Genomic DNA, 24824 nt, shown 5'->3' with positions numbered 1-24824 from the left:
GGGTTGATTTTTCTTTTCCAGTTCATTCGATAGAAGTTTAAGCCATTAAAGGTTTTGGGTTTTGGGTTTGATTTCGTGGCCTCATTGCCAGCCACGTCATTAACATTTGGCCATTTGAACGTAAATGACTATAATACCCTTGAAGGACTCGCCTTCGAAATGACGAGCAGTTGGAGAGAGATGACAACGGGAACATCGACGATGGCAACGGGAACTTTGACGCAGGCGTACGGTGAGCCATCGTACTGGGATAACAGATATGCCAATGAATCAGCGCCGTTCGATTGGTATCAGAAGTATGCTTCCTTGGCTCCTGTCATCAATCTCTACATCCCTCGTCACCTAAATCCTCGAGTCCTTGTCATTGGATGTGGCAACTCAGGTGCTCCTCATTTCCTTTTCCTTGTTTCTGCAACTGCACGAATCACGATCTCCTTCCTCAGATCCCTACTTTTATTTACAAGGAAAAGCTTGTTTTTGAAATTTTGTTGCTTAACTTAGAACATGATTGATTTTCTAATCCTTAGATTAGATGCATATGATTTTCCTCTCCTGATCACTTGTTAAATTTTCAAAATGTGATTACAGCATTTAGCGAAGGAATGGTGGATGATGGATATGAGGATGTGGTGAACGTTGACATATCCTCTGTGGTTATCAATGCTATGCAGAACAAGTATTCTAATCGTCCTCAACTGAAATGTATCCACTCCACGTTACAAATTGAACAGTATTTTTATACAAACACTTTGGCTTTGATATTGTTGTTTCTTCCTTAACATTGATTCAGATATTCAGATGGATGTCCGAGATATGAGTGCTTTTCAAACAGGTTCCTTTGATGCTGTTATTGATAAAGGTATCCTTATAATGGCATAGCATTTTTTTATTCCATTTTTGGATCAAATCGTTGACATAACCTTTCAATGTGGATTCTCATGTTTGTTTGTAATGGGTTTTTCAGGAACTCTAGACTCAATCATGGTGAGTGTTGCAAGTTCCTTTTTTTTTATTTCCTTAAATTTGACCAACATTGAATTGCTCAAGGATCCATTCTTATTTTTTCTGAGTAGATACTGATTAACCCTTTTTCCTCTATAGTGCGGAGAGCAGAATGCTGTTTCAATGCTTGAAGAAACTTGGAGGTAAAATGATACGTTATGAACAATAACATTAAAATTTTTCTCAATTTTATTTTTTTCTTGATCTGTTCATCACATATTGAAGCAGTTGATGACAACTATAGGGTCCTCAAGGATAAAGGAGTCTATATTCTGGTAAATAAAATTACTTTTGTAGGTGATACTAGTGATTAAAGTGTGGCATTTTGCTTTTTTAATTGTAAGCCTTGACTGGACATGCTAATTGCAGATTACTTATGGAACTCCAGCATCTCGCCTGCGCTTGTTAAAAGAATCATGCTTGTGGAGGACAAAACTCCACGTGATAGGTCCGGTTACCCCTTTCTTATTTGTTAATGATAAGAATTTCACTCAAATGTCAAATCTTTTCTTTGTAAATTTAAAGTCTAGAATTAAGGAGAAAGGAATCTCACATTTTACAATATAGAAAGGAGCAAAGGATTATGCTCTGATACGGTCTTCTATGTGCAGCATAGTTAATATTAAGGCCTTAAGGGTCCAACTCTAACCTTGATATACAACGCAATTCAGAAAACTGCCAAGGAAATTGCAAATGCCAGTGTTTTCCAATCAAGTAAAAATGTCCATGCACCATTTCTTCTCCATTAATCATTATATGATATCCAACTAAATGCCTCCTGCTTAATTGCTCAGCTTCTATTTGCTTTTCTTCTTGAATGCTAAATTGTAGCAACTTAGAATGTGCAATGCCTTTAATTGTGCTGTTTATACTATGCAGAAAAGCTTTTGTCAGGAAGAGTCTCCCAGCACCCAATATGGGAATTGACAAATCCTGTTCCACTTGATGATGATGGAAATTCAGCGGAAGCAGCACTTGGAAAGAACCCTGATGTCCATTACATTTATGTTTGTACTAAGGTTGGTGGAACCAACCTCCGTTTGTTTCTTCTTTTTATCAATAGCCAATAACACTCGGGGGCTTGCTTGCAGAAACTTGAAATTTAGTAAATCTGTCAATATTGGACGATGGGGTAGACTAAGGCTCCATGACTGGTTGCAGTTGACATGCAACCTAATTCAAACTTGAATAAACTCTAAAAGTGATTCTTGTTTTCTTTATGCCCATAGGACGAATCTATGAAGTCAGCCCAAAAGCATGATGAATCTGTGAAGTCAGACCAAAAGAAAGGTGAATCTGTGGAATCAGACCAAAAGAATGGAGTGGAAACTGAGTAAGAAGTATTAGAGGATGTTTCAGCCCTTAGGTGTAGTGGTGCATGAAGCATGTTGCATTGTGGGCTTTGGATCACTTGTATTGCAAGAGGCTTATTTCATGCTTTGAACCTACAATCTCCGGGTCACAATGAAGTGATGTACTGTCGCACCAAGACTCAACCTGAGCCAACCTTTTGCAATGCAGCTTTTAATTTCTTGTTTTTGAAGTCTTATGTTGTAGTAATAATTGTGGGTTCAAAATAGGTTGTTTGTATTGTGATTAGCCATGAGTTCATTTTAGTCTTGAACTGAAAACCTTGATGGGATTGGGATTGTTGTGTAATGGTAAATTCTGAATGTTTTAAGTGTTAAATTTGCTGAAACAACAACATATGTAATCTTTTACTGCTACCCATTTGTTTTTTCTTCTCACTAGATTAGATTGGCTCGTATGTACTGTTGTGAATGGAACAAGTCATTTAGATTATTTTCGTACTATTCCAATCATGAATTCCTTTTGCTGCTTGCATTAAACCCCGTTTCCTATATCAAAAATATTTCAAGAGGTTGAAGACCACCTCATTTTGCAGTGTTGACTTGTTTTGGTTTCTTACAGATTGTTTTGTTAACGTATTATCCAGTGGGAGGAACACGTTAAGTGGGGTAGGGAAAGGGAAAGATTGAACAGAATTCTTTAATTTAGCTGTACACTCTCTTGCCATACTTGGATTGTCATCCGGCTTTTAATTATTGATTTGTGCATTAATTTATACGTCACTAAAAGATTTCTCTTCCTTGTTTTTTGCCCATCGTAGACCATCACATTCTAAAACAATAATTTCAATTTTAACTTTCCAATATCTTATCTTAATGGAGTAATTGGTTATGTTAATTATGGTATAGAGATTTGGTAAATATGTATTTTCAACTCTCCAATATTCGTTCTCAAAAAAGAAAAAAAAAGTTCCAAAAATTAATTTGAGGTATAATTCTTTGTAGAAGAAAATTCACTATGCACCATAGAAATTTTTTTGTCTATACCGAGCGTACGTGTAATCTTATATATTAAGCCAATCAAAAAAATATTTTAAAAATAAAATTTTATTATTTTATTTTTTTCAAATATACGGTAAGAACTTACACCGCTTATAGTTAAATTAGTATATAGATAGAACTATTTATTAATATAATTGATTTAATACATAAGTGAATGTATCACACCGGTGAGTATTTGTGGAAAGTGTATTGGATAACAAAGCTAACACGTATTTGGAGAGGAATTATACTATTGTTATTAGATGAAATAAGGATGAAATGACTCGCATCTCAGTTGTAATCGGGCGGGCGTTCTTCGTGCGAAAGTAACGGAAATGCGACGTAGGATATTGGCCCCACGCCTACACATATACTACTGCTAGTATGATATTCGGGCAGTGTGTACACAGACCAATCAGACATTGACTTTGATTACATAGGAGCTCTCTCTCTTTTTTATTATTTTTAATTCAGTGGATTTCACTCGATCCTCTCTTCTCTCTCGTTGCTCCTTTCAAGGTTTGTTTCTATCTCTGTATCCCCAGCGTCCTCCTACAATTTATAAAATTCTTTTTTTTCCCTTTTGTTAGGGTTTTGTTATCATCAGAATTTTCATTTCCCCCTTTCAAATTTATCTTCGCTGCAGTTAGTCATGCGAGTTCTGCTTTTTTTTTTTTTTTTTTTTTTTTTTTTTTTCTGGTTTTGTTATTCTCCCGTAGAAATGAAATGAGAGGTTTTGCTTTCTGCAGGTTTCTGCAACTGTAATCAGAGATTGGCTCATGAAATCTATGGTTTATATTAATGGCTGAGACTAGAAGATATCTTCCTAATCAAGCACTTGGTTAGACCTTTTTTTTCCTTTTTATCTTATTGCACTCCTGTTTTGTGGTTTTTGTTTTGTATCATCTTTTTGCGCGAAATGTGTTGTTTGAAATGCGGAATGTTTAGAACCGGATGTCAGTGAATGCTCTCTCTCTCTCTCTATCCCCCCCTCCCCCCCCAAATCCTTTTTTTATACGTCTCTGTTTCTGACTGCACATGAACTGAGCCATATATACATAAAAAGGAAAAAAATCCTGAACAACAGAGAGACTCTTCTCCGAGTCGTGAGTTTCTGATTGGCCACCCTACTTAATATTTAGGCGTTGGCTTTTGAACATGTTAATCAATGACTGTTCTATATGCTTTATCATTTTGAAATTTTGTATTTCTGCTTAAATGGCGAGTTTAGTTTTTTTTTTTTTTCCTCTAGTGGATGTATGCTATGAATTTTTTAATGTTGAGATCTTTAGTAATCTGTGCGTTTCTTGGAATTTAGCAGATTTACGGCAGATTTTGGAGGAAGCGAAACACCGTTGGCTTCGGCCAAGTGAGATCTTAGAAATAATTCAAAACTATCAGAGGTTTAAGTTGACTCCAGATCCACCTATTAGGCCTTCAGGTTTGATTTGCTCATGCTTTTGTAGTTGTTTAATCATTGGTGGGCCTATTTCTATTTATATCTAATGTTATTTTGTCTTGAGTAAACACACATTATTGACATTTAAATTTGCAAACTAGACCATGATTCATATGCATAAAACCTATGGGAAGAAGCTTAGAGATTCTTCCTCCAAGAAAATGCCTTGGTTTCCAAATATAATAGTCATTTTGAATTGGCATTTTTTGTCTGCGTTTAAATAGGCAGTTTGCTTTTGGAAGCTGTCAGCTAATTTATTGATAAGACCAGCCATCTGAGATCAAGTGTTGCTTACTCTCACTCAAACTCATGCATCTGTTACTTCCTGATCAAATGTCACTAGTTGATTACATTTTCTCTTACAGAGATGGAGATTCAAGTTTCCCTGTTGGTACATGCAAACACCAACTAAATTATATTTGTTTTTCAGCTGGTTCTTTATTCTTGTTTGATCGAAAAGCACTTCGATACTTTCGTAAAGATGGTCACCGTTGGAGGAAGAAAAAAGATGGAAAAACTGTCAGAGAAGCTCATGAAAAGTTGAAGGTGTGCAGTTCAATTTGTTATTTGTAAGTTCACCTATTTTTATTGGTCAGTCCTAACTGGTGTAGTTCAAGAGTCTTCTGGGAGTTTTTCATTCCAAAACTGTAAAATCAGAATTTCAGTCAAATCATTTTTTTGTACATTACGGAACTGAACTAGCCCTACTTATACTGAACTGTTAGATTGTAGAGACGTCTCTTTTGATAATTTAAGCTTAGTTATATTAGAGTTTGAACATCTGTCTCTGGGGTTGTTGTTAGATTGTGAAGTAACCATGACTTTTGGTTCAGCTGCTTGAGTCTAAATTAGTTTAGCAGAAGAATTAACTATCTTTTTCTATCCTTCCTTTTCAAATAACATGCACTTTCTTTTCATGTATTTCTTCACTACGTATATGAGAAATCAATAGCTTTGTGTGAACTTAAAAGCTGTAGAGATTGAGTTGAGTGATTGGGACTAGATATGCGTGGAGTGAGATCGAGGCTAGATGTAAGTAGACTTGAATTGAATTGTGTAAAGTGTTTGTAAAAATTGTTTTAGAAAATAATGCAAAAGGGGTATTCTATATATACTATCTTAATCATCTTCCAGTCATGATACTGTCTTTTCTTGAGGAGTAGCCCGCCCTTGGTGAGGACATAATCATGTTTACCATCTTTGGATTTTTCTCTTTGGAGTGCTAAGAGATGTGTAATTAAAGATGCTCCCTGTACATTGAATTTCAAATGTTTATCACTCTTATTTCTGATGCTTTAGCATTTCCTTCACCATGGATAAAGTTACTTAGGTGAATTTTACAAGTTGCCTTAGGTTGCTTAATTATTCAATTCTCTATCTGGCTTTATAGGCTGGCAGTGTGGATGTTCTTCATTGTTACTATGCCCATGGAGAGGAAAATGACAGCTTTCAACGACGATGTTACTGGATGCTTGATGCGTGAGTGCCCCTATTCGCTTTGCTGATTTGAAAAGTTAGATTTTTCTTTGGAATTGCACATGTTGCTTTACCTCTTGTAATAATCAGCTTGAGAAGTATTTTGATAGCCCGACAAATATGGGACTGTTCTTATGTCTAGAAATACTTTGCTGCAGCACTTTTGTGTCATATTAGCATATATCTTATTTTTCTTTATAAATTTTTTGTGGTTATATTTTTTTGGTTTCAGGAAGTTGGAGCATATTGTCCTTGTGCACTACAGAGAAGTAAAAGAGGTATACACACGACCTATCTTCTTCATACCTCTGTTATTTTTCTCTACATACATGTGTGTCTTGTATTTTTTTTTTTTTTTTTTTTTTTTTTTTTTTTTTTTTTTTTTTTTTGTGCATGAAGATCCTTTTGAATTTATCATGCTACTTACTATAACATGTCTCTGTGTGATTTGAATGGTTAATCTTTTCTGTGATCAGGGGTACAGGTCTGGTGTATCTCATTTGCTATCACCTCCAGTTGCAAAGGTTGACAGCCCTCAACCCTTTTCTGCTTCACCCTTTCCGCAAACAGCATCTCCAGCTTTTACAGCTCAGACGTCTTATGCATCGAGTCAAAACAGAGCTGTCTGGAATGATCAAACATTATCTTCAGAACTTGAGGAGGTTGATTCTAGAGATGATCCCAGAGCAGAATCCTTTACTGGACCTGGCTACAGTCCCGTGCCACATAATGGTTCTTTATTTGCTACTGAAGTTGAAGGTAAGGTGACTTGCAGAGTGTCTGTAATTCATTTATTTTTCCTTACCAGAAAATTAACATTTTTTAAGTTGGTAGGGCTGAATGCATACCTAAAATTTGTCAATAAATGTGTAAGGTGTAAGGTGTAAGGTGTAAGGTGAATACGTAACTGTAAATAAAATGATTGTAACTTCATCTGTTAAAATAAAATGATTGTTTAGCTTACTATTTTATTTTATTCATAAGCAACTAATGTCATACAGTTTATTAGGGTGATGACTGATGTCATTTTGTCCCTTTGGCTTTTAATCTATTCTTTTTCCTAGTTCTTTTTATTAGGACTTATCTTTTTCACTTTAAATTATAAACAATGTTCATGGTTAATATCGTCTTGCATGTCAAAATTCTTGCTCTGCTTCTTATTTGACATGTGTCAAAAGTTTTTTTTTTTTTTTTTTTTAGTCTTAAGCTAGCAACTTGGTTATGATGATTCAGGACTCCATGTGTCATCACAGAATCCTGCTGGATCATTTTTTATTGGAGCTAATCACAGCACTGGATCATCCCTGTGGACTGACAATCCCAGCTTCAGCAAAACAGCATATGATGTGCTTGACAAGAAATTCTATATTGGACAACCTGGTGGAACTGACTTCATTTCAAATAAGTCAAATTCTGAATTAGGTGGTGATGCTCCAGATGCTGTGGCTCCTGCAGATCGATTGACTATTGACATAGATGATCAAGCACTAGTAGGAGCAGTTCCTCAGAGATTAATTCAGGTGTTGTCCACATTCTGTGGTTGTTTTAATCTTTAAGAACTTTTATATGTTAATTTGATTGCTTCAATAATGTGTTCTTGTGTGACTAACTATGGATGCATAAGATTGATCTGAGATGGATGAATAGCCCTGAAATCAATATTTCTTTGTAGATCATCATATAAAGTCAAAATGATGCAGGCACAAAATTTACGTGAACTGGATTAGTACTACAGAATTTACAAGAGTTATTGATTTAATTGCAGTTACCATATCACTGGAGTACATAATTATGTGACGTTTAACTTTGTGCATTTTGGTAATTCATATCATCTCATCTCATCTGACCTATTTCAAAACATTTATTGTGTTAGAATAGTCCTGTATCTATTCTGCATCCTGTCTTGAATATTTAATTATCTCGTGTAAAGGGAACAAGATGATCTTATGGTCATTTACATCTTGCCATTGTTGGTGTTCTATTGCCAAAATATTGCACCTTTCCTTATGTGTGTTTTGGTTAATGCTTCCTATGGTAAAGAGTCAGCAAGTGATGCTTGTAACATATTTGGTTGCTGCAGGAGCACGATTTTAATTTGATTCATCCCCAGTTTCTTAATCATTCTAGCTTTCAGACAGCTGCTTCTACTGCCGAAACTGATGACAAGTCCAAAGATGGTGAATCTGCAAATGAATTAGGGGAGCTTAAGAAACTTGACAGTTTTGGAAGATGGATGGATAAGGAAATTGGTGGAGATTATGATGATTCTTTGATGGCCTCTGACTCTGGCAATTATTGGAATTCAGTGGGTGCTGAGAATGAAGACAGGGAAGTCTCCAGTTTATCACATCACATGCACTTGGATATTGAATCATTGGGTCCTTCTCTTTCCCAAGAACAATTATTTAGCATTCGTGATTTCTCTCCAGACTGGGCTTATTCTGGTTCTGAAACAAAGGTTTGTGTCCTTGTCTTTGAATATTTCTTTTTTTTTTTTTTTTGGAAGAAGAAGAAGAAGAATTTTGAGATGAATTCGCTGACGTATGGTGGTGGTTCTTTTTTGTCAGGTTCTAATAATTGGCATATTTTTAGGAAGCAAGAAGTTTTCCCAGGAAACCAAATGGGGATGTATGTTTGGTGAAATTGAAGTTACTGCTGAAGTTCTGACAGATAATGTTATCAGATGTCATGCTCCTCTACATGCTACTGGGCGGGTCCCATTCTATATCACCCGTCGTAACAGATTAGCATGTAGTGAGGTAAGGGAATTCGAGTTTCGTGAGAATCCATCAAGCATCGCTTTTTTGACCATCAGAAGTGTGCAAGATAAGATGCTCCATTTGCAAGTGCGTCTAGCAAAGTTACTAAATCTAGGCCCAGATAGGAAATGGTTGGATTGCTCAATTGAGGGATGCAACAAATGTAAGCTAAAGGAGACCTTATATTCAATGAGGAAAGGTAGCACTGATGAAGTCACTTGTGTTGAAACCAAAGATAATTTGGTCCAGAGTTTGCTGAAGGACAGGCTTTGTGAGTGGCTGATCTTTAAAGTTCACGAAGGAGGTAAAGGGCCAGATGTGTTGGATGATGAAGGCCAAGGAGTTATTCACTTGACTGCTGGTCTTGGTTATGATTGGGCTGTGAGACTTGTAGTGGCTGCCAGTAACAATCCTAATTTCAGGGATGCACAGGGAAGAACTGCACTTCACTGGGCATCATTTTTTGGGAGGTCAGATTCATATGTTGTGTTCTCTTCTTCTTAGGATTTTGTAATTTCCTAGTTTGCTTTTGTGACGACTGTTGCAATTAAACCATTTCCTCGCTGTAAGAGAACACATTTCTCAATCTGTTATATTGGATCCTTTCTATGCTGCAGTTTCCTCGGTTAAAATTTCGTACATTACTGTGGACTTTGTGCTGTTTATTTTGATTTAAATTCTTGAAAGTTCATATTCTATGTATATTCAAAATTTATACCATCTTATTCGTGTTTCTTTCTTGCTTCCTTCAGAGAAGAAACAGTTATTGCACTTGTTAGATTGGGTGTGGATCCAGCTGCCGTTGATGATCCAACCACAGCGTTTCCTGGCGGACGAATTGCAGCTGATTTAGCATCAAGTCAAGGACATAAAGGAATAGCTGGATACTTGGCTGAAGCATTTTTAACTAGTCACCTTTCTTCATTAAATATCAAAGATGTGACAGATAGTGTTACTGCTACCATTGCGGCTGAGAAGGCTACTGAGGATCTAGACCAAGTCGCTATTCCGTTAAATGGGCTAGTGGATGATCAGTCCTTGAAAGGATCTCTTGCTGCTGTCAGAAAATCAGCTCTTGCAGCAGCTCTTATTCAAGCAGCCTATCGGTCTTATTCTTTCAACTGTAAACAATTTCCTAAGATCAGTGATGATTCTGAAGTTTCACTTGACCTGGCTGCCCTTGGTTCTCTGAACAAGGATCAAAGGAGTCACTTTGAAGATTATTTGCATTCTGCAGCTGTAAAGATCCAACAGAAATATCGTGGCTGGAAGGGGAGAAAAGATTTTTTGAAGATACGCAACCGAATTGTAAAAATTCAGGTATGGTGCTTTTCCATAACTTCTTTGACAATTTAGTCTCTGCATTATGAAGCAGAGTATCGTTTTTATATGAATTATTACTTGTCCTCAAATGTGCTTCGGTGAAGTCAAAATATATTTTTAGAAGCAATCCATGGATTGTTAATCTAGTCCTGAGTGGCTCCTCTGATACCATATCATGTCTATCTGGACCTTCTTACAAGGTTGAATTTCTTTTTCCCCTTGTTCTTTTCTAGTACCATGTCTATCTAGACCTTCCGAGATCAATTGTTAAATTGAAATCCTGAAGTTCTTTATCCTTAAGTTTAGTAACAGATGCAATTAATAGGAACCAGGAATTTCATATTTGTTTTTGTGCTTTTCATTTTGTTGAAAAAAATTGGTCAAAGCAATCTGAGTATTGGAAATATTTATGCAGTCTGCTGTTTTGCTTTCAGGCTCATGTGAGGGGACATCAGATACGTAGGCAATATAAAAAAGTTCTTTGGTCTGTCAGTATTGTTGAGAAGGTAATACTGCGTTGGAGGCGTAAGGGATCTGGTTTGCGAGGATTTCGGGCAGAAAAGATAACAGGAGATGCAGTATCAGAAACTGACAAAACTGATGAATATGAATTTCTGAGCATTAGCCGCAAACAGAAGTCTGCTGGAGTTGAAAATGCTCTTGCAAGGGTCAAGTCAATGGTTCGAGACCCTGCAGCACGTGATCAGTACATGAGGCTAGTTGCAAAATCTGAGAATCTCAAGGTAATGTTGCAGGGCTTACAGCAGAAAAACTTAAATGTGACTGCTAAAGTGTTGTCAGTTCTTCTAAAAGTGATATCTGTTTTTCTACCATCTGGATTTCACATTGATCACTTTCACACGCATGAAGCATATTTCTCTTATCGCCATGTGATTGTTCCATCTTGGTTTAGTGTGTCAAAATTGATTACTGACTTTTGTGTTCTACACTTTGTTCTGTACAGATGAGTGATGAAGGGATTAGGGTATCAGAAGATGAAAGTTAATTGTTAATGATAGTTGACAATTTCATATCGTAATAGCTGATTAATGATCTGGTCAGTTGATGTCAGTATTAGATGGAATCAAGCTGCTGCATGGTTCATCTGGCTTGCTAATCATCATTCAATAACTAACATCAAGGATTGTTTTTGTTACCAAAATCTAATGGGGGAATAGGATTGGGTAAGTTGAATTGTACAAAAGCACTAGTCAATCTTTAGCTGGTATAGTGGAAAAGGAATTTGCTCCTGTCAATTTGAGTAGATGAACATGGCATCAGCGTTTAGAATCTGAAAATGGCGTTTGCCTAATTTCAATTTTTTAACAAAGCAAAAGGCAAGTGTGTCTGTGATTCTCTCATTCTTTGACCCTTTTTTTTCCCCATCTTTGCTCTGTTTTGTTACCAATTTTTCATTTTATTCTGGTGATGTTACTGAAAACCTTTGGTGGAATTGATTCAAGAAAAAATGTAGTTTCTAGCGAGAAGCCGTTTGAAATAGGACCAACATATAATGTAAAATAATTACAACAATTTAACGAATTGACTGAGCTTAGAAAAGCCTTGTATGAGAATATACGAAGATGTACGGTATATCGGATGCCAAAAACTTATTAGAAGTGTAGTCATTGCAAGTGGTGATCAGCCCCTTCAGCTGCACGAGAACAAACGGATCTGTACAATGTTGCGCTAAGCCTTCTGCTTCCTGTCAAATGTAACACAAAGTAACGAGTAAATAGTCTCAATTTTAATTAAAAAACCTCCTGCCTACCCCATTATATTTCCTAAAGATCCACTAGAAGGCTATTCAACCGACAAAACGCCGCATTTAGATTTCAACAACATTGCGATGCACCTGACGTCACTAACGAAGTCACTTCAAAAAGCCCACCTGACCTGACAGACGTACCTGTGTTTTAATTCTAGGCCATTCCCGGAGATTTTGACTCGCGGATGATTGCTGCTTGATCCACGATACTGCGCAAGTTCATCATTCACACGAGAAAGGAGCTTTTCAGAGTGTGCCAACCTCTTAGCGAAATCACCATTACCCATCCTTGACGTGCAATTCTCCTGTTACATGAAGAAAACTAATTTCTTACAAAAAGATAAATGGAAAGAGAACTTTTAACTCGTGTGGCAATGCAGGTACAAACCTTAGTTTTTGATGTCTGTTGAATCTGCTTTTGGGTACTCTCTGACTCTGTTCCGAGAAGAGTTTTTATCATCTCATACAGTTCTGCAACTCTCCTTAGCAGATTGCTTTTGTCCATCTAGAGGGGCAAATGTAGCAGAAATCATGAACAGAACTTCATCAAAAGCTACTTGTTTAGTTAGTAATAGATATTATTTTTACTATCCACACCTTCAGCATTTCATTCTGTGCGGAAAGCCACTGATCCCGCTCCTTAAGTTGCTCGACAATCATCTGAGCACCTAGCGTATCTGCTGCTTTCTCTTTTATTTCAAAGATGCAACTACAGCACAAGATGCATTTCAGAATTAAGATGTACAAGACTATTATAACAAATTAAAGTTATGGAGATACCCCCAACCTCTCGTTTTCTTCAATCAGATCGTTCATCTGTCTCCTCAAGTTCAAGATTTCTTGATCCTAAAATGATGAGAATAACAGTTGATTTAATATAAACAACAACTAAACCTTAATCCTAGATAAGTTGGGGTAATTGAATAACAGTTTATTTCATATTCCGCACTAATCCAATATATAATCAACATATTTTTGTGGTACTTGTACCTTTGCACGGAACTCTTCTGTTTGCTTATGAGCTGCCTCCACTAATTTGTGAACCTGGTGCTGGTCAATCAAGTTCTAGAATATGCAGAGAAGAAAGAGGCATACAGTTCAGCAATTGAGCATCGCATCTATTACGTTCATTACTTGCAAATTGATGATAATTTGAACTCTTACTGCATAGTTAGTCATGTCCAATTTGACGCCAAGTAGATCACGAATGACATCATGGGTCATGCTTTCTGCTGCAGCCAGCCTAGCATTTAGCGTACACACCTGATCCAGTATTAATTGAGTCAAAATTTCTTTCCATTGGCTAATAATTATGTGGATATTCTTCATCGTGACAAAATATTCCGTGCAAGTGCAGAAGAGAGAGGGAGGAAAAAGTTGAGAGAAAGAGAGAGGAAAAAAAAGTTGAGGATCAATCTGGGCTTTGCTGTCAATGAAAGAAATTAAGGATCTGATTTAAGTCAAAAAGGAATGAATGACAATAACATTTGACAACATTTAAGAATTTCATGCATGAAAAGGTTTTAAGTATTTCCTAAGAAATGCCAGCTTAAAAAAATCTCAGTGCAACTGTTTATAAACCTGTGACCTCCAAGCGAAGTAAAATATCTTCATTTCTTGATCAATCTACTAAATTATTGTTATCACAATAATCTATAGATTTCTATGATAACTGGAAGTGGAACCACATATCCTCCACCAGTAAAAGAATTTTGTAACAAAAGAACTGTAAAAATGTCTACTTCACCTCCTTCTGCTGACTAGTCAATGCTGCTTCTAGCTCTTCTATCCGAAGCCTTGCCACTGACAAGTCTTGATCCTTCTCCAGACTCATCTGCTGAACCAAACTTGCAATGCATCTAAATGGTGAACTCGAGCCCCTTGTTCTCACTGAGCTTTTCTCGCTTTTATCCTGTATTGCTACTGTCGATGCTGAATTCGATAAACTTGTTTTAACTTCACGAACCATGGCTTCCAAGGTCTTATACTGTTCCAAGTGTAGAAGTTGTCACATACATAATTGGCATGTACAACATTTGGCATGATGACAGAGACATGTAAAGTTATCTTGAAATATTAGAATCTATCCTTGGTACAAAGAACCTCCTGAACCTCTAGAATATATAATTTCTTATTATATTCTGAAATGATCATATATTTGGTTTCTGTTTTAGTAGAAATCAAGGCAACATGTATTAATTATTGGATCCAAAATTATGTGGTAAAAGATAGGATATTGATTTTACAAACAAGGACTTGAATTATATAATCTCAAGTTCATCAATATCTCATACACTATAAAATGGTTTTCTTGAGACAATGCTGAAAGGCAGAGATCAAACTATAGAACACCCTTGCTTCCATTCATAATTTTTCATATCATACAAGTCAATGGTATAATAAACACCGGACAAGGTTAATGCATGGAGAACTACCTTCTCTTGGTACTGTGATGCCTGGGCTTCAGAATGCAAAACAAGTTCAGAGATGTATTGTTTCAATTGATTGATCTACAAAACATAAAGGAAATTTCTCTGTTAACAAATTGGGGAAATGATAAAGTGTATATTTTTCCAGCCAACAAATTTTTAACTTTAAGGCTGTAAATTGGAAGCAAGTAAAGCCCATACCTCTTTATCCTTTTCTGCAATGTCCCTATCAAGAAATCTTATTTGGTTATGCGCCTCAGAGAGTTTCAATTTACTGTGAAATAGCAAGCGTCAAAAACATTTTCAAAATCCAAGTGAAGGCAATGAAGAAACCAGTGTTTTTTATCAATAAAGAAATCATTATGTTGAACCTAGATATAAGATCTTCATTTTGAATGGAGTTTCTGTTTTCAGAGTCCATAATGTCAGTGAAGTTTTCAACTGTTGACAATCTATGCCTTAAAGCTTGAAGCTCCCTTTCTAATGATTCTCTAATCAACCGATGTCTTTCTACCTCCTCATCCATTTCATGCACCTGATTAAAAACATGCATTTAGCTGCTTTAATTAAGTGTAAAAAGAGGCCAATACAGCCAAAAGCATAATACAATTTCACTGGTGTGAAAATCAACAGTTAGTTTGCATATTATATGTATATTGTGCCCCATTAGCAACATGAGGACTTCAAACAACCATGAAAATTACCTTTCTCTCTAATACATTTATGGTGCTCTCAAGTTCCTCCACAGAATGTTCTAAAATCTTGACCTCCTCTTCCTTCTGTTCAGCATATATTTTACTTGCCTCTGACTCCTAAGTAACCCAAATATAAATTCAATTTTAGTCGACATCCACCTGGTCATCATCTTCTCGGTCTCAACAGAATAAGTTGTTAAGTACATACCTGTCGAGCTTCAACAGCAACAGCTTCATTTTCATCAGCTAATGCATATGCCATCTGAAGCTTATCATTCAAAGCACAAATTTCTTCACGAAATCGCTCTCTCTCATTATTGGCATTTCTCAACTCTTCTTCAAAGCCTTCAACTGACAAGCATAACTTTTTCTCAACAGAAGAAGTTAAGAGAATAATTTCCTTTTCCAAGCGTCTAACAAGCTCCTTTTGTTCTTCCAATTGTTCTTCAGCTTCAGACTTTTTGAGATAGAGATCTTTTAGAAGCATTCTCAAGTCAGCGTTTTGGTCTGATAAAGAATCTATTCTTTCCTTAGCATGCACAATATCAGAATTTGATATGGCCAAAGCATTTTCAGTATCTGCCAGATAGCCTTCAACTTTTCTATACTGCATCATAAGCTTATCAAGCTCACTTGTTTTCAGTTCTAGCTCATGTCGAACTTCATTCAAAGCCAAAATTAACATTTCAACTTCATCTTTGATATCACTTCTGTTAGAGGCTGCTTCTTGAAGCAAACTAAAATCAAAAAGCAAACCCTTCAATAAAAAGTCTTTCCTTTCCAATTCTTTCTTAAGAAACATGTTATCATGTGTCATGCTGTCATATGATACACCCGGGCTTCCTTCTTCCAGGTCTGCAACTAGTTTACCCCCTTCTGTGACCTTATTAGTAATCAGAATATCATCTTTGCCACTGGAGCAAACTTCCTCTGAAGCATCAATTGCCGTATAGCAGTCTTGCTGTCCAAATGGGGGAATTCCAGATTGTACATCAAAGTTTGGAATTTTTTGGATTACCTTTTCTATGATACATTGATACCTGACAAAGAGACCAAATTCCTTCTCCATTATCTCAGAGAAAATAACTTCAAGTGATGATCTCGAGTTGCAAATAAAGTGAAGCAGGTCTTTTCCCATAGATGAGAGATCTGAATGTAAGACCTTATATCTGTCATCCACTTCTCTTTGCATTTGCTGAAAACATCTCTCAAATAAAGACACAGAGTTTGCTATTTCTACTAGGCCACAATAAATTTCATCCAGCAGTAATTTGTTCTCTTCTTCTTTCATACATAATGAAGCCTTAAGTTGCTCATTTTCTTCAAGCAATTGTGACCTTGCCATCATCAGTTCCTCGCTGGATTGCTTCCACATAAAACTCAAGTGATTTGCATTTTCATTTGCTTTTAGCAGCACTTTCAATGTATGATCAGCTTCCTTCATTGTTGCTTGGGCTTCCTCACACTTGCTTAAGAAAGTACTAGCATAATGAACCTTGTCATCAGCAACTAACTACAAATTAAAAAATAATCACTTAGTTAAGGTTAGTAAATTTGCGCTATAAAAATTATTAACAATGAGAGAAAATAAAATACATGCATTTAGTTTCCCATTTTGATGCTTTTAGTTTGGAAAAAGTCTAAAAATGACATGCACGGGTTAATACCTTTCTGGCATTATGATAGGAGGGTTCTGCAATTTCCATTCCCAGGCCTAAAGATTGAACCATTTTGCTCATCTCTGCAATGTCATTACATAGAGAAACCTTGTGGCAATCAGAAAATACAGCATCAGCACATTTTTCTGATTCAACAGTGCAATCAGACAATGCAGCATCAGTGAGCTTTTCTGATTCAACAGTGCGACATTCCTGATATTTGACATTACTTTCTAGCATCTTTATCGTTTTGAACTTCTCATTTAACAGCATGCTTAAGTTGATTGCCTCTTCTATGCTTTGATCGTTGTCTGATAGTGGAAATTCATTCAAAGCCATTGTTGCTTCCTTTAAGAGGTGTAAGTTCAGCTCCATGTCTGCAACTGTCTTCTGTGCATCTTCCAAGCTTTTCTCTAGCCATAAAATTGTTTCTTCCTTGTCAATGCAAGCTTTGGCAGCCTTCTCAACTTGTTCTCTAATCCAAACATTCTCTTGAGGAAATGAACAGACAATACTTTCAATCTGACCTGAGGCTTCTTCAAGGGATTTTGATCCTTCCACTAGGAAGCTTGTTAGTTCAAAGGTTGCCCTTTCCCACTCCCCACAAAGTACCCTTATCTCTTCCTCTTTCTCTTCTAGGGTATTTCGTAGCCTCATGTTTTCTTGGGTCATGGAACATAATTTCTCATTGAGTTCTAATTGAAGAGCAGTAACCTCTTCCTGTAAATGAATAATTGTTTTTGTTGTCTCTATCTCAACTTGTTCATGGATTAAATTAACTTGATGCTGGTGAGATAACTGTGATGCCTGATCTTTTTGATATTGGCAATTAAGTAACCTTGCCTGCTCAAGGTCTTCACTCAGTTTCTCCAACTTGGCTTGCAAGTTGCTTTGGAGATTTTCTGTGCCCTCCGTAACTAGATCTCTGTTCTTCTTTTCTAGATTTTGTAATTCCAGACACTCACTTCCAGCTTCAACCACTGATTCTTGTTCTACTTTGTTCTTCTCTTTTAAGATTTCCATGTACTGGCAATTCAACTCCTGTGTAAGTTGCAGTTCTTCAATTAGATGGGCATGCTCAGATTCCATTGCTTTTATTAACGATCTAGCATCCATCAACTCTTTTTGAGTATCACTAGACTGAATAACTAAGGCTTTTCTCATCTTCTGACTACCATCTGCCTGCCTATAAGATGCCATCTCATCTCCAGACTCACTTTCAGCAGAAACAGTCTCGACCTGTAACAGCGGTGGCCAATGTAAAGCAACCACCAAAATACAGAAAAAATGTTATCCATGATGTATATACTTCGTCTTTCACATAAACTATCCAAATTTATGCAACAGCAAAGACCATGCAAAAATTTGCACAGCAAGCACAAACTAATATTTTACTCACCAATGAGTATTTATCTGAATTCCTAATTTCTTCAAGATCCTTGGAAAAAGAAAGCCTAATTTCTTCAGGATCCTTGGGAAAAGAAAGCCTAATTTCTTCAGGATCCTTGGAAAAAGAATCTGTTACCTGAAGGGCATGCCAAATTATTAAGCACTAGTGATGACAGCTAAGCCATCTCATAAAGACTTCTAATAGCTTACTAGATATCCTTACAGCATCAAAAGCAGCTTGACTACAACTCGAATATCTTTTCAGTTCTCTTCTTAAGTCTTCTACTTCTCTGCAGGCACAAGCCAGAAATAATATTTGAGAAAGGAACAAGGTAAAAATATTGTTTAAACCTCATCTGATTAATATCTGTTTCAGATCGTTATATCCTTTAAACAAAATGACCAGCAAAACTATTGAACTAAAGGATGAAAATGAAGATATATAAATGACAAGAAACTTCAGCAAAGAACATTGAGATGATCATGCTGAATAGTTTGCAATAGAATGCCTCGATACTCTGATGTACCAGCACCCATTAACTGGACAATTGTCAATAAACAAAGATTATCTATGGATGGAAAAATAATTTCATGCACAACCTATTTAGTGAGGTACATGATTTTTTCAAGACTTGAATTACAATGATAAGATTCAATAAATGTTAATCAAAGAGAAAGTTTGAGCAGGCAACAAAAGAGTGTCATCAGAAATCTCGTTGGCAACCAACCCCCCCCCCCTCAAAAAAAAAAAAAAAAAAAAAATTCTATATGAATGATCAGAGGAAGTGTGCTGCAGCACAAAGCAAACTGATTTAAGATAATACCTGATAAGTTTGGAATTCATGTTCCTGCAATCTTCCAACTCTCCTAAAATACCACTATCCTGCTCTCAGAGAATGAACAAATAAGAAACATGCTGAGTTTAAAGCATGTAAAATGTAAAAGTAATTGAAAATTGCAACCCTACCTGATTCTCATATTCATAGGAGAAATTGAGCTTTCTTTCAAGCACGTGCAAGAGCTGCATTTTTCAAAGAATGAAAAATAAGAATTTTCCTCATTGCTTCCATGGAGACATTTCAAGAAGAAAAAGAAGTAGAAGATATCCAGTAACCTGCTCACGTAATTGTGATATTTCAGCCAACAGTGTTTCTCGTTCTCCTTTTTCATAAAAATTCTGTAACCTGAAATAATAGCATATGAAGCAAGTTATATCCAAAAGGCAATAGTAAGAATTCTTCCAGAATATCAGTGTAACTTTCATGTGATTACAATTGAAGCTGCTTAAGAAGTTCTAAATTTTCCAAAGCTGAGCGTGTCAATTCTGGATTTTTGTCAATTCTTGCTTGAAGTAGCAGGATCTCCTCCTTTAAAGATTTGTTTTCCTCCATGAGATAATGATCAACAGGCAATGAACCATCCACTAAAAACTCTAGCTGTTTAATTTTATCATCTCGAAATCTTAGCATCACTTTGGTTTGCTTCAACTCCTCCTCCCTTTGGCAAGCCTGCAAGCAATGCTCAGCTGTAAATTAACCCAGTGCATGTAACCATTTTTGCTCGTGTCTATAAAGCTGAAAAGGTACTTGGCAATATGACTACCAAAACTGAGGAAAAGTTTTCCCAAGAAAAATATAAAATTGGAAGTTATAAGCATACATACAAATTGGTTTATCTGCTCAATTTCAGCCTCTAACTTCCGAAGTGTTGTTTCTGCTATCTTTTCTCTCCTAAGTGCACCCACTAAAGTAGCTTCCATGCATTTCAGCTGACAAAAAGATATTAGCACTAGGAGCCCAAAAGAACACTACATTCCTGGACAGAATAAAGAGTCAAACATAGAGATGAATGAACGTCTTACCTTCTTATTTGCAATGCTTTTTAAATCATGGTTATCAGCTGCTCTTTTATCTTTTAAGGAATTATGCATTTGTGGGTAGCTAACCAATCTAGAGTCTTCAAAATTTGGCATACAACTTGAGAGAGACGTCGAGAGGTTATGATGCTTTATTACAAAGGATAGTTGGTCCTGCACAAGAATTGAAAACGTTATAGTACTAATAGCCAGTGGGCTACCTACAAAAACAGCATACTGCTACTTTTACCTTCAACTGTTGAATTTGCCGTTGGAGAGTACTAACATCACCAGAAGCGTCTTCATTCACTTTAGCCTAGATGTAGAATGGAGGAAATGATCAAACGTGTACTAATTTTTTCGAAAATTGAAACATATAGCAAATTTCAAGGCTAAGTACATTATTTTGGATGAGTTTTGCACGTTGGGCGAATTTCAGAGTGCTTAGTGTTTCATGTGCAGAGCTGCAAGGGAAGACAAAATCTTGAGATTGAAAAGAAAATGAGGAATTCATGGAAAAGAATACCTGAATTTAGGACATACCACATAGATGGGCTGACATTTGCTATAACGGTTGTTTTAGAGTTTCCACCCAGAGAATCCTGCACCCAGATATGTAAAAAATCACAAGGTTTTTGTGATGAAATACCAAATTAGTTAGTAACACATGGAAAACTATAGAGAACAGTCTATTATTTAACCTGTAGTAGAAATGTCAGCCGAGAATCTCTGTACGGAACATGTCTATGTTTCCCATGTGCTAAATCAACCAATGACATTATCACCAATCTAAAGCAGAAGATTTAGGCAAGTAAACTAACAAATTAACAGAACTGCATAAGAAAAAAAATAAGGATGAAAATTAAACAACTGATTAATGCTTTTGAAGCTTATCATCTTATTCAATGCTATGGTTAAGTTGTGAAGATTAATGCATGTTGACTGAATGCACCATTAGCACATATCTCCCCAAGAAGATAAAATTCCCTTATAGTATATTTTTCATGTTAGACCATATGTAATTCCTCACAACATAGTATAAGTTACCATGTAAATCCTTCAACAAAAGGCGGTCCAGATTAGCGAGCCTTAAATGTATGGTTTCCATAAAGAAAATAAAAACTACGTAACAGGAAAAAATTAAGCAAGAAAGTTTACGTACTGTCTTGAAAACAAACATCTGATCTTATTATCTTAGAGCTCTGACAAAATGTTAAAAATCATCCTTGCATCTGGTGTTAATGAATAAAGTTCATAATTTTTATGAGAGAGGGAGAGAAATCTTTACCCTAGAGTTGATAAAGATTTGTTTATATTTGCTGCTTCTTTTAGACGATCTCCTTCTGCACCAGAGCTTTTCTGCCTAATTGATTAGATGCTTGGTCAAACATTGAAGAAATACAGAATGTAAAAAGTTAATGGCAAAAAGGAGAGAGCTTACCTTTCAGAACCAGCCAAATCTACTAAATTTAGCCTTGCAAACCTAAAGTGGGTCATGGAATCTTTCTCCCACCAGCTTTCAATGATACAAGTGAAGACACTGTGGGAACGGCTGCTCTCACTGTTCATGTTGGTTGCTGCCATTTTCCTATTTGCAGCACCCTATATACATGAAAATAAAATTAGCCAGTCACATTCATGCAGAGTACAACAAATTATCACAGTCCTTAAATTTTACATACCTGTGACAGAAGTTTAATGATATCATTAACAGTCTTCACATTGTACTCCGTAAGATTTTCAACATATACTCCTTTTCTTAAATCTTCTCTAAGCTAAGATAGATATACATATTTATTATCAGAGTTTATTGCACATAAACGTACAAAGATTACAGAAGTCTAACCATGAATGCAATTGGAAAACATGAGTTACCTGCAAATTGGTAGATGTAGGTTCTAAAAGATCTGTTATCTGCTCATTGTATATCTCCAGAAAGGAGCATTTGCAACTGAACCTCAGCTTCTCATTTCTCCTACTCTCCTCTTCCTACAAAATTATATCACTTTAAAGCAAAAAATTCTCCCCAGTGTACACCCCAAAAAAATATCAAATAATAGAGAATCAAGATAAGTTGAATTGACAACTGCCTATATGTGAAAAGGAAGCAGAAAAATTAAACTACCATTCTTATCCTTGAAAATAAATACTCAAATATGCGAGGGGTTATCCCACAATCTTCACTGATGTTGCCTTCAAGCTGGTTTATCTCACCCATCATAGTATACGTTTTGCCACTACCTGTCTGCAACACAGTGTTTTAAGATTAATACTTGCCTAAGCCTCATCCAGCATCAAACATATTCAATCCTTACCTGGCCATAAGCAAACATACAGCTATTATATCCAGACATGCAATTTTCCACCATAGGCAGTCCGACAACCCTGAATAGCTTTTCCTATAACAAAACCAGTTAACTAAATAAGAAATTGCTTAATTTCTCTCCAGCTTCAGGGGCAATTAAACATAGGAAAAAGAGATTGAACTATGAATCTTAGATTCTTTCATTTCTCAAGGCTGAGAAACTAAATTAACATTGATGCTAAAATTATTTTATTGAGAATTTCGAATCTTTCCAATAAAGATAACATATATAGGATTCTATTTAGAAAAATTGCACATCTTACTGAAAAAATATATATTCCTGCATTATACACAATATCTTTCATTGTTTTAAAAGATAATGGTCAGGATATAGCACCTGTGATATGGTCTCGCAGGCTATATGATCAAAGGTGAATCTAGTCTCAGGATGACCAAGCCACACTAATGTCTGTTCGCTCTCCTGCCTCAAACACCGCCCATATCCTTGTGAAATTGTCTCAACGTTACTAAGTGGCCGAAATCTTATCAAAACCTGAAGCAGAAAAATCTCCAAGTATATATAGTATTGTAATTAAATCCACTACTGCTTATCTTCAAATTAAACGGTTAGTGCACAAACCTGTACATTGTGATCTGCCCAGAATGAGGCATCTTCATCTAACTCAAAATGCGGAACTTCCACCGAAAAATCAGAATTTTCCAGCGAAATCCCTCTTGAAAGCCTATAAGTAGAGCCTGCTTCTTTTCCTCTAGTGAAATACGTGCTTTTTGTCCCAGCTGTATAAGCTACCGTTGCTCCTCCCAGAGAAGCTCTGGAGCCACTTCTTGCTGGAGTGCTCTGTGCAGAGTTTGACTCTGAATGCACTTTACCTTGACGATTGGAAACTCTAGGCGTCGCATAACTTGCAGCTCTGTCCACGGCCTCGAGTTTCTTGCCTGAAACTCTACCAGCTCGAGCAGTTTCAAACTTATCCTTAGAATCAAAATCGTATTCATGAGTCTCTCTGCGATACTGACACGGATCTGGAATTGTGTTTAACGGTGTTCTTGGAGGTGGAAAGTGAGCTGAATTCAGCGTGTTGTCGAATTCATTCTCGTTTGCTTCGTCTTGTGGATTCCTCGAATGAGCATTTCGAGCCATTATTCGAAAACTGGAGCTCTCTCTCGACATGCTTAAGCTATGATATTTTCCACTTGAAACCTGAGTTTTGACTGACTGATTCAGTCCATTAATGGAACCTGAAAGCCAAAAATGAAAAAGTAGGGGTTTATGTTGAATGGTGAATTAGTGATTAATGATGATGAAATGATGATTTAAAGCCAAAAACCCAAAGGAGTTGCTTTGAGATTTGTAGATAGGACAGTGTGAGAGTAAAGTTTGAATGTTGAAGCTCAGATCAGTGAGATGTATGTTTTACGTATAGAGGAGAAGAAACATTACCGGACCTGACCGCTCATTTTCAATTTTCAATTTTAACTTTGCTGTTTTTACATAAATGCCCCCTGGCTTCTTAGAAATTTTGAAGTGGCCCAAAATCATCAACTTTATTTCTAATGTAGTACTAGATTCCAATTTGAAATATCCATTGCCAAAAATATTAAAAAAAAAATCCAAAATTTTGAATTTTGAGTGAATATTTTTTATATTGCTTCGAATTTCGTATACACTTTATCAAAATTATCATGGTTTTGATAAAAAATATACATACACTCGTAATTCCATTTGACATTTATAGTGGGTAAAATTTAACAATTTAAAATCTTCATATTGTTATTTTTTAATTTAAAAAATTATAAAAAGGCCAAAAAAAACTATTAATCCTGGAAATTGGCAATTATGAAACCTAATTATCTGTCTTAATAGAGGTTATGTTTTCAGTGAAGAAAATTAGCAAAGCTTTGTATTAATTTCTTGTAATGCGGTTACTATGATGAGAATTTGAACGGTGGAAAAGGAGGTGATCATTACATTGACGTAAGGAAAAGAGTGGGCAATGATGAGTAATCACAATTCACAATGGAGTGGAGATTTTTAAACGTTTGAAACAGGCTAAAGGTGGGCTTTTTAATTCAAACATTACAATGGGCCCATATAGCTGTTTACCCATTTAAAAGATGCTGAGACAGAATTTTTTGTTTTTTCTAAAAGAGACAGCTTTAAAAATAACGGTAAGCTTCGGTATGAGAGAACTATTGTCTTAGTTGCTCGCAAGATCATTTGGTAGCGTTTTATTAGAAGTAGATTGCCTGCGATTGTTTCAAGCGGTCACAACTGGGTTTAAACTTTATTCAGATTTAGCATCAGTGTTAGAAGAAATTAAATAATTGTTTTTT

At 36.1% G+C, this 24824-nt stretch overlaps 3 protein-coding genes across 10 annotated transcripts; 2 read left to right on the top strand and 1 right to left on the bottom strand.

Annotated features, from left to right (window-relative positions):
- The first annotated feature begins 159 nt into the window (after positions 1-159).
- LOC105643610 (S-adenosyl-L-methionine-dependent methyltransferases superfamily protein) lies at positions 160-2729 on the top strand. The gene is made up of 9 exons (XM_012228783.4): positions 160-382; positions 589-702; positions 791-859; positions 965-984; positions 1102-1145; positions 1247-1277; positions 1372-1450; positions 1882-2021; positions 2232-2729. Exons 1-9 carry the CDS (start codon positions 160-162, stop codon positions 2337-2339), a joined length of 828 nt encoding a protein of 275 aa, XP_012084173.1. The 3' UTR covers positions 2340-2729.
- A 920-nt stretch (positions 2730-3649) lies between these two features.
- On the top strand, positions 3650-11731 carry LOC105643608 (calmodulin-binding transcription activator 3). Of its 8 annotated transcripts, none has more exons than XM_020683048.3 (13): positions 3650-3872; positions 4103-4194; positions 4672-4794; positions 5243-5358; positions 6203-6291; positions 6521-6566; positions 6765-7047; positions 7522-7808; positions 8423-8746; positions 8856-9517; positions 9800-10367; positions 10805-11113; positions 11335-11731. In XM_020683048.3, the coding sequence occupies exons 2-13, from the start codon at positions 4155-4157 to the stop codon at positions 11374-11376; spliced, it is 2889 nt and encodes a 962-aa protein (XP_020538707.1). In that variant the 5' UTR covers positions 3650-3872; positions 4103-4154; the 3' UTR covers positions 11377-11731. The 8 variants fall into 8 exon arrangements, with proteins under 8 accessions (XP_020538707.1, XP_089579772.1, XP_020538706.1 ...); XM_089723646.1 differs by having other exon boundaries at positions 3651-3872; positions 4675-4794; XM_020683047.3 differs by having other exon boundaries at positions 3651-3872; positions 8369-8746.
- A 70-nt stretch (positions 11732-11801) lies between these two features.
- On the bottom strand, positions 11802-23923 carry POK1 (phragmoplast orienting kinesin 1). The gene is made up of 34 exons (XM_089723645.1): positions 23110-23923; positions 22867-23022; positions 22480-22563; positions 22290-22409; positions 22040-22153; positions 21847-21939; positions 21606-21766; positions 21453-21527; positions 20866-20953; positions 20708-20766; positions 20565-20628; positions 20415-20480; positions 20171-20338; positions 19973-20077; positions 19582-19817; positions 19424-19493; positions 19277-19330; positions 19134-19192; positions 18533-18599; positions 18320-18445; positions 16930-18159; positions 15471-16775; positions 15272-15379; positions 14939-15102; positions 14769-14841; positions 14574-14648; positions 13886-14125; positions 13303-13401; positions 13129-13203; positions 12926-12984; positions 12736-12847; positions 12527-12643; positions 12280-12443; positions 11802-12075 (listed from the first exon to the last, which is right to left on the bottom strand). Exons 1-34 carry the CDS (start codon positions 23659-23661, stop codon positions 12060-12062), a joined length of 6354 nt encoding a protein of 2117 aa, XP_089579771.1. The 5' UTR covers positions 23662-23923; the 3' UTR covers positions 11802-12059.
- Between the last annotated feature and the right edge of the window lie 901 nt (positions 23924-24824).

The sequence above is a fragment of the Jatropha curcas genome, chromosome 7 (assembly GCF_041381405.1).
Source record: "Jatropha curcas cultivar XTBG-Jc1 chromosome 7, XTBG_Jcur_1.0, whole genome shotgun sequence".
Classification (NCBI taxonomy): Eukaryota; Viridiplantae; Streptophyta; class Magnoliopsida; order Malpighiales; family Euphorbiaceae; genus Jatropha; species Jatropha curcas.
The sequence above is the reverse complement of the archived record's forward strand: the minus strand, read 5'-3'. Positions and strand labels throughout refer to the sequence as shown.

What these genes read in the sequence shown, in the direction of transcription:
- LOC105643610 (XM_012228783.4), top strand. Translation starts at nt 160, where the DNA reads ATGACGAGCAGTTGGAGAGAGATGACAACGGGAACATCGACGATGGCA. An exon ending in TGATGCTGTTATTGATAAAG is followed by an intron (nt 860 to 964) that starts GTATCCTTATAA and finishes TGGGTTTTTCAG; the next exon opens with GAACTCTAGACTCAATCATG. An exon ending in GACAAAACTCCACGTGATAG is followed by an intron (nt 1,451 to 1,881) that starts GTCCGGTTACCC and finishes TATACTATGCAG; the next exon opens with AAAAGCTTTTGTCAGGAAGA.
- LOC105643608 (XM_020683047.3), top strand. Translation starts at nt 4,155, where the DNA reads ATGGCTGAGACTAGAAGATATCTTCCTAATCAAGCACTTG. An exon ending in TCTTCCTAATCAAGCACTTG is followed by an intron (nt 4,195 to 4,671) that starts GTTAGACCTTTT and finishes CTTGGAATTTAG; the next exon opens with CAGATTTACGGCAGATTTTG. An exon ending in TGTTACTGGATGCTTGATGC is followed by an intron (nt 6,292 to 6,520) that starts GTGAGTGCCCCT and finishes TTTTGGTTTCAG; the next exon opens with GAAGTTGGAGCATATTGTCC.
- POK1 (XM_089723645.1), bottom strand. Translation starts at nt 23,661, where the DNA reads ATGTCGAGAGAGAGCTCCAGTTTTCGAATAATGGCTCGAAATGCTCAT. An exon ending in CCTATCATAATGCCAGAAAG is followed by an intron (nt 16,776 to 16,929) that starts GTATTAACCCGT and finishes TTTAATTTGTAG; the next exon opens with TTAGTTGCTGATGACAAGGT. An exon ending in TAAATGTATTAGAGAGAAAG is followed by an intron (nt 15,103 to 15,271) that starts GTAATTTTCATG and finishes GTTTTTAATCAG; the next exon opens with GTGCATGAAATGGATGAGGA.